The sequence below is a fragment of the Schistocerca cancellata genome, chromosome 3, assembly GCF_023864275.1.
Source record: "Schistocerca cancellata isolate TAMUIC-IGC-003103 chromosome 3, iqSchCanc2.1, whole genome shotgun sequence".
Classification (NCBI taxonomy): domain Eukaryota; kingdom Metazoa; phylum Arthropoda; class Insecta; order Orthoptera; family Acrididae; genus Schistocerca; species Schistocerca cancellata.
The window spans coordinates 241658647-241670994 of NC_064628.1; the positions used below are offsets into that span (position 1 = coordinate 241658647).

Sequence of the window (12348 nt, forward strand, 5' to 3'; positions counted from 1 at the left end):
ATGCCACCTACTCACACGCACGCCGTCTCCCTTCAGTACGGAGTTGTGAGGCGCCATATTGGCATTCATTACAAGCCTATATGTATATAAGCCGTTTCTCAGCACCATCAAATTGAGAATCACTGGAAACCCGTTGTTAACTGTGTTATTCGTTCCAATACAATAATGAGAAACATCACATTCGTGGCAAAAGAATTGTTGCAACTTGCGTATTGTGAGAGTAGGCTATTTGAAGGCAGCGACACACTGAAGATCCACCCAAACCACATTGTTCTTGGTACAATTTGTTATAGTTAAATTTCAGTTAAGTAATAAAATTATCTACGATTAACGTTTTTAGCAAGGGCTAACACAATATGGCTACGGCTAAAGAGTGTATTGCTGATTGAGTCTGCTTTAGGCAGTGGAGCGGCACGGACCTGCTGTCCCGGCCGCGGGCGCGCGTGGACGAGGAAGTGTTTACACCGTCGGTACTAGCGCGTGTTGTTGTCTGACTCGATCACCATGGCACACAATTTTCGAAAGACTACGCTCCAATTTACGTTCGACAACGAATTTGCCAGACCAAAAGCTTTCGAAATAGAGCGTTTTTTGAGGGAAGAAGTTCGTTTACCTGCTACGGACATAATTGGCATACACCTGTCCATTGTAAGCAGTACAATGTACGTAAAGATGACCGATGAAGCTGCGTGTGAAAGAACTCTCTCCGCTGCTCAAAGAGGATTTAAATTTCGACACTCTGATGGCCATATCAGCGATGTAACAGTAGCTCCTTCAGGATTGGGTGTGAGGATGATTCGGATCTTTGAACTGCCGTTTGAGGTGCCAGAATCGATGGTGACTGAATCGCTGCGACCATATGGAACGGTACTTAGTCATACGCCTGAACGCTGGGCAAGTTTTAGTACCTATCCTGTGCTAAACGGCGTGCGACAGGTGCGGATCGTCCTTACTAAACATATCCCGTCTTATTTATACATTGGCGGGTGTCGAGCTATTGTGATCTACGATGGCCAGCCACGCACTTGTTCTGGCTGTGGTGGAGAAGGACATATCCGCTCGGAGTGCATACAACGCCGCGTCGTGCAACTGCCACATGGAGACGCGTCACAGCGAGAAGTTCCCACGCAACTGCCGATAACGTACGTGTCGGTGGCTCGCCGGGAGGTGTTGCCCAGTTCGGAGCGAGAAGCAGACGTGTTTATGCAAGAGCCGACCGAGTTACCGGAGCGTGGAGGTGACTCGGAGAATGTCCCTACGCCCACGTCACGTCGGTTGAGGGAGGAACCTTCTGACAACTCACATGAAGCACGCGTCTTGGAAGTAGAGGTCGAGACAGTGGCGCCGGCAACGGACCAACGAACGATCGACGAACACAGTGAGGCAGCAGAGGGCAGGGCACGCAAACAGCGATCGCCGAAGCGTCGCAAAAAGCGTCGCCATAATTCGGGTGATACGTCCCCCCCTAGCCTAGGGGACACGGAACTTATCCTAGCCGACGAACTGTCTGACACAGAACACGTGCCTTTAGAGAACGCTGACAGGATTCCGTCAGATGGAGACCGGATGTCCTGCCTTTCAGATGGTCCCTCTTCATTGACACCGACTGACCCAGACCTGCCGACGAAGGAGTCCGGGATACCAATGTCCCAGCAACCTCGTCGAAATACATCAGAGGACGTTTCTCGGATGGATGACCACTGTGATTGGGCGGAACCAGTCGAGGACATACAGGAATTGCCAACCCCTAATGATGACCACTCACCTACAGGATGCACACCACGGAACGACAACAAAGGAGGGCAGCCCGTTGGCGGGCACCCCTCTGAGCACGAATAGTGGCCTAACGCCCTTGGAGTTCTCAGTGACATGACACGAGCATGACAACGACAACGAACCAAGCATATAAGGTGGGCACAGTGAACATTAACACCGCACGTTCGCTTGCAAAGATGCAACTTCTCCGGGACATGATTTACGCCACTGACGTTGATATTCTGCTGATGCAGGAAACCTGCAATGCTGCTTTTCCCGACGTGCACGGATACAACACTTACCTAGCGCCGACTCCAGATGGAGGACGTGGCACAGCAATACTAGTCCGGGAAGGGATTCCGATGTGTGACCTCGATTACCTTCCTTCGGCTCGGGGTTTGGCTATGACCGTGAACGGCATTCGTATCGTCAACATCTATGCACCCTCCGGATCTGACAATCGACAGGCGCGTGCACGATTCTACTCGGAGGAGATTGCCCCCCTATTCCATGGACGGTATGACCACATCTTGATAGGGGGGTATTTTAACTGTGTACTCGCCCCGAAGGATCAAACTCCTAATTTCAGCTCATGCCACGCATTGAACACGATGTGCCGGGACATGGCCCTTATGGACACGTGGGAAAAGATCCATGGGCAGCGAGAGGGCTACACGTATTTTACTAGCCATTCGGCGAGCAGGCTGGATCGGATTTATGTTTCTGACGGGTTAAGAGATCACGTGTTGGCTGCTGAACGTTGGCCCACAGCTTTTACGGATCACCTTGCATATTTATGCACGTTAACCCTCCCACGGCAGAGGGTCTGGCGGAGTCGTAGTTCCTGGAAACTCAATTCATCCTTATTGGTGGATCTCGAATGTCGCCAGCAGATCGAAGAAACATGGCAGACTTGCACTCGCCGTCTGCCGCTGCACCGTACGGTTCTTTCGTGGTGGCTGCAGTGTGCAAAACCGGCGATACGAAGAGCTCTCATCACGTATGGCAAGGAAAAAGCGAAATGGCTCCGAGATACACTTGACTATTTCTACATGGTGCTCCGCGACCTGTCCTCCATGGCCCCATCGCTCGAGCGTCAAGCGGAAGTCCATCGCATTCAGGCCTGTATTTTATCGATCACGAGACGTCGACTGGAGGGACTTTCGATCCGTGCTCGGTGCTTGGACAACGTCGATGGAGAACGTATCGGCATGCATCAAGTGTCCAAGGGAAATGCGCGTAATCGCCGATCCCTAATCACAGTACTCCATGATGACGATGGTCGGCCCTTGACGTCACAACGGGACATTGCTGCTGAGTTTCTGGAGCATTATCGCCTCCTTTTCACTGGGACGCCGACGGACAATCGGACAGGAGAAGAACTTTTGCGACAGATGCAAACGGAGGTGGATGGTTCGGATGCAGAGGCGTTATTGGAACCCCTAACGGAAGATGACATCCGGGGCGCACTCGCGAAGGGTGCGGTGCATAAATCCCCTGGGCCAGATGGGTTGACACTCGAATTTTACCGCGCATTTGCGGATTTAATGATGTCCCAGTTGGTATTGATGTATAATGAGTTATTGAGCCCTGACATGGACGTTCCGTCGCAGTTCATGGCGGGACTGCTTATACCAATACCGAAATCGACAGCGAGTGTCAGCGCCCATCAATTTAGACCGCTCACGATGCTCAATACTGATTATAAGCTCTTTGCGCGAATGTTGGCGGCAAGGCTCAAGACTGTACTATCCAAGACAATACCACCAGACCAGGCTTGTCTAGGGGTTCGGAGCAACATACATACTATCCTCGGCGAATACCGTGACGTAATTTCACTGACGGAAGCTTGTCGCATGCGAGCGGCGTTCGTATCGGTGGACTTTGATCGTGCCTTTGACAGGATCAACCATGATTTCCTTGACTCGACCATGCGACGCATGGCGATACCACAGGATTTTATTACCGTCCTCATGCGCCTCCTTCGCGGCGCTTCTTCGACGGTGAGAGTCAATGGCAGGGAGGTAGGGCCGATTCCTGTTTGCAGCTCAGTTAGGCAGGGATGTCCCTTGTCGATGTTACTGTTTACAATAGCGCTCGAACCATTGATGCAGACTCTTAGACGGACTCTAACAGGCGTCCGACTCCGTGCGAGCTCCTTCACGTGTCGTGCATATGCCGACGACTTGATGATACTCGTCCGGTCGGAGAACGAAGTAAGTCAGGTGGTTACCCTTCTTACTACGTACGGAGTAGCTGCGGGAAGCAGGGTCAACATGAATAAAACCAAGATCATGCACATCGGTCGAGGGCTGGACGATCTGCACAGTCCGTTTACGACGGTGGACATCTTGCGATGCTTAGGTGTATTGTTCACCCGATCGCTACGGCAATCAGCGGCGGCGAGCTATCGACGTCTCCTCCAGAACGTCCGACTGCACATACGCAACAATTCACTCCGAACGCACGACCTGCTCCAAAGGGTGGACTACACTAATGTTCACCTGGCCTCGCGACTGCCGCACCTGGCACAGGTACTGCCAATGCCACATGGTATTGCTGACAGATTAATGGCGGCCTTTGGATACTATGTCAGCCACGGAATGTTGTTTAAGGTCAAATACAAGACTTTAACTCTCCCACACCATGCTGGAGGACTTAACCTCACGGATGTGCGGAACAAGGCTCTAGCTCTATACCTGCGAGCGACGCTACGCACTTGGAACCAACGGCAACACGCCATCACGTCGGCCATCCTGGATGTGCTTCGTCCCACGTCCTTTGAACCACCGGTCGCTGTAGGCACAATCTCACCCTCTTTTTCTCACGTCGCGCGATTTTTTGTTGATTTTAGTTATGTTCAGTTACAGATACCTTCTACAAGAATCCCCACTACCCGTGAGATATATCGATACTTGCGGCGTCATCATGGCAGCAATGTTGTCGAACTTAAATACCCAACACGAAACTGGCGACAGATTTGGCGAGCTGTCCATACACCTCTCCTCACCACAGCAGCGCGATCGTCATGGTATACACTAATCAACCGCAAGACAGTCAACCGCCAACGTTTGTACGACATTCGCATGGTAGATTCCCCGCTCTGCCTTATATGTGGCATGCAGGACACCGACGAACATTCTCTGCAGTGCGGTGAGGCGAAGGATGTTTGGCGGCTGACGCAACGCATCATGGCCCTCCTCAGACGCACCGATGAATCAACGATCACGACGGACGCTTTATTTTTCCCTGACGCTGTATTTTTCCCCTCACAAAAAACTTCGGCAATCCGATGGATTGGTGGACACGCATCGCACTACGTGCTCTCGCGGACATTGATATCGGGCATGGACTATTGGCATTATCTACTAGAACAACACGAAATCATCCGACGCCACTCTAAATATAAAACGAATTTTGCGAACTTTCTAGGCAGCATGTTTCATAACCCCCCGAAGCGGTGGGGAGTCCCAGGTTTACGTTGTTTCGAGGGATAGAATGTACTCCCAGTGAAGTGACGAGGATGTCACTTCAGTCCTATATTTCTTTTCCTTCTTGTTTATATATGATTTTTCTTTTGGGACATTAAAATAAAATAAAAAAAAATGACCATAGCAGTTAAGTCCAAAAAAAACAAAAAAAAAAAAAGAAAGAAAAAAAAAAAAAACGTAATGAGTAACTACTCTGACCATTAATGAGTTTCTGTTAGGGCGGTGGTTCGCGTCGTAACACTCCCAAATTTTTTTTCTTAACATTCGCGTTTTTATTAGGTTCTGATACTTTATTATTAGTTTAATATATGTTATAATATTTGACGTTATGTAAATATAACCTCACCTTTTTTTGAGGGGTGACTTTGTTTGATTGGCTGAATCTACAGAACAGCTTGCGCTACTTGTATAAAGATATTTTACTCCTTTTTCTTTTACGTTTCGTAATTCACATATTGCAAAGATTCTGCTACTGGGTAGGAACAGTGATCAAGTAAGACTGACCTTGGGGTTTTACTAAAATGTGGGAATGATGAAATAATGTTTATCTTATGCGGAGAAGTTTTCCATATTTGTACCGCACTGTTTGTAATGGAACTTTTATAAGCCTGTGTCCTTACTGATTGGACGTGGTACTTTCCTTTTCGTGGACGATGAAGGAAATGTGCATTTTAATAGAGCTAACGTGAGAATTTTACTCGCGCCCGTTGAGTAAACAGTGTGATTTACGAACTAGAAACGTCGCTCAACTGCCGCTGGAGTGCGTTGCGATCGCGTATACCACGTTGAGGCCCATGTACCTTACGCACAAGTCGCATCGTTCTTGAGCGTTCAGCAGCACGTTGAACTTGGCACGCTCAACGTTGACGTTCGACAGCGCGGTCCGTGTGCCGACGGCTTTATTCGCGCCTCCAAGCGTATCCGCAAGTCTTTGATCTGCATGCACTCGTAACTCCGCCTCCCTAAATGAATGATCAGCATATCTGCAGTTCTGGAGTTCAGTTCCCAGTACTGTCAGCGGGAGGATGGAGGGGGTACAGTAAGTCTCGGCGTATATGCTATGATCTCTGCTTCCAGAGATGTTTGTGATATGAGGCTCTTCTCTTTTCTTTTCCTCTTCGTCACTGAAGAGCATTGTCTGAATCTTGTTCCTAAACAAACACGTGTTATTGCTTCTTTTAGGTCTCGGTTGTCCATTCAGCTTTTTAAATTTTCTAAATATTTGCTTCGTCGGTCTGTCACCATCCAGTCTATCCAAATTTCCGAAGAGCGACAGTCTTCTTTTGCACGTTGTGTTTATTCTCAGCATGTTGGTAGAGTTCTTTATGAGGTTGTGGTCTTTTCAATTCTGTGTCAGTTGCACTTGGGCTAATTTTGCTTCTAAGCAATCTTCTTTCTATATTCATAAATTTGTTTATGCCGCCTTTGCGCATTAGTTTTTGCGTATCCCCGCCGTAAAGAGTCTCAGGTCTCAGTATTATTGCAGAACGCGTAAGGAGACCTGGCAGTGAACAAAAGCACGGTGATTCGCGGGGCAGGGAATCTGTCTTCAAACAGCAACCTGCTCGATCTCATGCGCGCCGACCGGCCGCACGCAGCTGTGATTCCTGCAATGTTAGAACGTGCGGACACACCCATTCGATGTGATCGTCGGATCACAAATATCTCGCTGTTCAAATAACTACAAACAACTCTGGGCACATGAGAAGAGCTCACGAAACTTCACGGAACTCTTCTTTCTCATCCGCCCTACAGCCCGGATTTCGCACCTTCCGACTTCCACCTGTTTGGCCCAACGAAGGATGCACTCTGCGGAAAGCAGTACATATATGAGGTTATTGATCCACGAAAACGTCGGCTCCGACGTCGAAAAGTAGAGTGGTACAAGGCCCTCCCAGCACGGCGGCGTAAGGTCGTCGCACTGAACGCAGATTATGTTGAAACTAATTTTTTGTAGCCAAGAAAGTGGAGAATAATATGGTGAATAGGAATCCTGAATAAGACCAACCAGCTTCCAGGAAAAAATGTTTTATTTATTGAACGCCTTCTGAGTAATGTTTAATTATTCCAGTGTTCTGGAATACAATGTTCATCTTATTCGCTCTTTTATGTAGACTTCATTTCACTTGTTGTTTATGCTTAGCCATTCATGTAAATATTTGAATGAGCTCACTTTTATGAATTTGCACTGATTTTTTAATAATTTCTGTGGAATATTTTCAATAATTGTTCTAAATTCTGTCTCCGACAGAAGTAGCATTTTTTGTGTGTCTGGTACCAAGGCAGTGCCATTTGCGACTGTCAGGGAGTCCTTATTGACGTTATCTTTTTGGTTTCCCAGTTCGTTGCACTTTCGTTCTCGGTTATCAGTCTTCTGAATAGTTCGATGCGGCCCACCATGAATTTCTCTCCTGCGCTAACCTCATCATCTCAGAGTAGCATTGGCACCCGGTCTCCAATTTTTATCTCAAAGTTTTTGGAGAGCTAAAATACTGATCAGTGTTGGTAACATTGATTATTAAAAACTCAAAATCACACGCCATAATCGTAATCGGTTACGATTTTATCAAAAAGAATCTTCAGACCATGTCTCATCAGGTAGTGAGCAGAGACGACGGTGGAGCATTGTTAAGGGGACACCAGTGGAGATGTATGGGAGTGAAGGTAATACGTTGTTCGACTCTTCCTAGGACGTACTCTCTCGACATTTTAGTAGTAAACCTCTCCGTGATGCGCAGCGTCTCTCTTGCCGCGCGTGCCATAGGAGTTTTTTGAGCACATCTGTGGTGCTTTCGTGTCCATTAAACGATCTCGTGAAGAAACGTGCCGCTCTTCGTTGGATCCTCTCGAACTGTTCTGTCAGTTCTACCTTATAAGGATACCAGAGTGATGAACAATACTCACCAATCTGTCGGACAAGTGCTTTGTTAGCGACTAAATTTGTGATTGAATTACATTTCCTTGAGTTTCTTCCTATGAATCTGGAATTATTTGTTTTATGTGGTTATTCCATTTTAGGTCTTTCCTAGTTATTTTACTGTAATTACTTTGTCCAACGATCCGCCAGCAAGGTCTATTTGTAGAGAATGGGTTTATTCGTCCATTTATGACCAATATATCACATATATTCACGTTCAAGATCAACTAACAGTCCCTGCACCGTAAATAGAACTTCTGCAGGTACTGTCTCATGTCGTTGCTATTCTACGACTGACGTATTACAACGAAACGTTTCTGTATTTCAGCGCTGCAAGTGCCTCCTTCAGGTACCTGGAAAACTGTAGCGGTATGTTTCTCCACGTAATTATCTCCCCGGGAAGCCATGAACAAACTTCATTGTGTACGTCTGGAGTGATGGAGGGGGAGGAGTGGAGGTGAAGGAGAGGATGATGAAAAAATATCTTCGTGAACAGAATTATGTAGTCAATCAGATAATTAAAAATGGCCAATATGTAAGAGCGTCACAGTACACATCATTACCTTTATCGTAGCTAAGGTTTATGGAATATGTAAAAACAGTAAAATCATCAGATGCAAATAATTTATATGGTATGGATCATTCGAATGCTTCAGCGACCTGGTAACTGCACGAGCATCACCACAATAATGTAATAAGCAAACAGTTGTTTAGGTACACACGGGTTGCTCTACTGCTTGGTAATCTGGTCAGCTGTACCATTCAATTCGTCTGTTACTGCAAGTTCAATTACCTACACAAACTAACGAAGGAAAAATCTTACAGTTTTCACAAGTCTGAGATACAGTTAGTGTACCAGGCACAAGACGTTAGTGACAACAAGATGAATGGTGATCATAGAATTAAGGTACTGCACACATTTGTTACTCCTGACGTTACAAAACCAACCTGCAAAAGGTTAGCCATCTAACGGGAAGTAAAGCGATACTATTTAATTGTGTGTTTCTGTTTCAGACACTCAGCTTGCAAGATGGAGATCAAATGCGGAAAGATACGAACCGCTACTGTGTGCTCTTCGTTATTGTTGGCGTCGTCATAGGATGCAGCTACTTCTTGCAGGTAATGTTTAAGGCATAACGACTGGATAAATTCAAAATGGTTCAACCAAATCAAATTTTATCCTTTAAAGGAAAAAAATGGTATATTACAAGGCAAAAACTACGCCACGCTGTTTTTATCAACATTAATAAGATGCGAAGATAGCTATACAATGTGTGAGGTAACATATGATTAAATCAATCATAAATAGAGCGATGCGACATTGTAGTTTCGGAGCCCTGTAGAAACATAGGATTCTAAAAGCTAGCTACCAATGTTCTAATTATGTCTGATAAAGGATATATGTTGAGTACGTGCTACTTATTTAATATCTTTCATATGATAAGAGAAGCCATACAACAGGTGAGAGCATTCAAATATTTGGGAAGTATGGTGAAGGAAGATAAGCATTGTGAACAGGACACCAAAGTCAGAATGTCTAGCAAACTCAGAAAAGACTCTTAGCAAGTGATTTACACAGAGTTAAGGAAGCGACTAGTGAAATGCCTGATGTGGAGCGCGGCCTTCTACGGGACAGGAGCATGCACACTGAGCAAGCAGGAAGGGAGGAGAACTGAAGCTTGTGTAGTGTGGATACAGCGCAGCCTGGAGAAAGTATGGAGAAAATCAACTGGACTGATAAAGTCAGGAATTAGGAGGTACTGAGAAGTGCTGGAAAAGGTCGGAGGATGTTGCTGACAGTGAAGAATAGGATAACAGGCTGCATAGCACATAATTTGAGACGAGATTGCTTCTACTAGAAGCAAACTGGACGTTTTAGTCCGAGGAAGAGAGGGAATGTCAGAAGAAGACATCAGAATCCGGATGACGTAAGCTGACCTCAAGGAGGGTACCACAGAATGAAGAGAAAATCAGAGCACAGAGAAGCATGGAAGGCTATGAAGCCTAAACCTGGCGCAAGGCCGATAACCAAATGATAACGATGATAAACTGACCTGTTAGTCTTAAATTAATTGTCTTAAAACTGTGCTAAATATGGTATAACTATATGGTTCGGAGCACTATGGGACTTAACTTCTGAGGTTATCAGTCCCCTATAACTTACAACTACTTAAACCTAACTAACCTAAGAACATCACAAACATCCATGTCCGAGGCAGGATTCTAACCTGCGACCGTAGCGGTCGCGCGGTTCCAGACTCTAGCGCCTAGAACAGCTCGGCCACCGCAGCCGGCTATAACTATATAATTGGCGTGTGTTTCGATATTGTTTCAGACCAGACGAAAATTACTGAGCTCGTCATGTGTTATCAAATGAGCTACTAGTAATTATAAGGAAAATCTGTGGGGGGGGGAGGGAAGGGGGGGAAGAGGGGGAAGAAAATAAGTTCATGTCAACTTACTAGCGTCAAAGGAGATTGTAACACATAGAAAGCGCATGACAAATGGAGTAGTACGAAAATAATCTGGCATAGAAATAGAAACAATGTAACAAAAATCATATAACTATTCACCATGCAACAATGTGCATTCACATCCAACATGTAAATTCATAGACAAAGGAAGAACGATGAAAGCTTTTTCTGTACCTCCTGTTACATTTTATTCATTTATTTATACCTGAATTTAACGATTTACTTGTCCTGGCCAGATAACGTCTAACCTGACATTATAAATATTTCATTTTATGTTCTTAGAACGCAGAGATGGTGTACAGAATTAGAGCAAATACGTTTCATGAGGTTGCTGCCTTATTTTACTCATCGATTTTTCTACGTACGTATAACATACGTATTTCAAGGTAGTGATAAGACTGGAATGTAAAAGGTTTTATTTTTTTTATTTGGTCAACGGTCTTATGGACGGTGTGATGTGACCTACGACGATTTCCTCTTTTGTACGTATCTCAGAATAGCACCTAGCTCCAAAGAAAGTTCTCAGTTACTTGTGCAGAGTGAATTTGGAATGATGATACAAACTTTCACGGTGATAGAGAACGGTAAATGTATCAACTTGAGGTAAGGGATCCTACTCCGAAACAACCGATTCGAAAGTTACTAGTGAAAATCGTTCTGATACACTATGTGATCAAAAGTATCCGGACGCCTGGCTGAAAACGACTTACAAGTTCGTGGCGACCTCCATCGGTGTGCTGGAATTCAATATAGTGTTTGCCGATCCTTAGCCCTGATGTCAGTTGGAATTCAGTATGGTGTTGGCCTTGATGACAGCTTCCACTCTCGTAGGCATACGTTCAATCAGGTGCTGGGAGGTTTCTCGGGGAATGACAGCCCATTCTTCTCAGAGTGCTGCACTGAGGAGAGGTATCGATGTCGGTCGGTGAGGCCTGACACGAAGTCGGCGTTCCAAATATCCCAAAGGTGTTTTATAGGATTCAGGTCAGATTTATGTGCAGGCCAGTCCATTAGAGGGAAGTTATTGTCGTGTAACTATTCCGCCACCGGCCGTGCATTATGAACAGGTGCTCGATCGTGTTGAAAGATGCAATCGCCATCCCCGAATTGCTCTTCAACAATGGGAAGCTAGAAGGTACTTTAAACATCAGTGTAGGCCTGTGCTGTGACAGTGCCACGCAAAACAACAAGTGGTAGAAGACCCTCCCCCCCCCTCCCCACCCACCCCGGCCCCCTATGAAAAACACGACCACACCAGAAAACCACCGCCTCCGAATTTTACTGTTGGCGCTACACACGCTGGCACATGACGTTCACCGAGCATTCGCCATACCAACACCCTGCCATCGGATCACGACGTTGTGTACCGTGATTCGTGCTCCACACAACGTTTTTACACTGTTCAATCGTTCAATGTTTACGCTCCTTACACCAAGAGAGGCGTGGTATGGCATTTACCGTTTGATGTGTGGCTTATGGCCATCCGCTCGACCATGAAATCCAAGTTTTCTCACCTCCCGCCTAACTGTCATAGTACTTGCCGTGGATCCTGATGCAGTTTGGAATTACTGCGTGATGGTCTGGATTGATGTCTGCCTATTACACATTACGACTCTCTTCAACTGTAGGCGGTCTGTGTCAGTCAACAGACGAGGTCGACCTGTACGCTTTTGTGTTGTACGTGTCCCTTTACGTTTCCACTTCACTATCA

General features: G+C 46.1%; 1 protein-coding gene across 1 annotated transcript in view; it reads left to right on the plus strand.

The window, feature by feature from the left end:
• The window catches only part of LOC126174874 (ATP-dependent translocase ABCB1-like), a 204596-nt gene that overhangs the window by 125932 nt on the left and 66316 nt on the right, over positions 1–12348 (plus strand). Inside the window, exon 14 of the mRNA XM_049921286.1 lies at positions 9178–9282. Coding sequence (XP_049777243.1) covers positions 9178–9282 — 105 coding nt within the window. The remainder of the gene's footprint in view (positions 1–9177; positions 9283–12348) is intronic.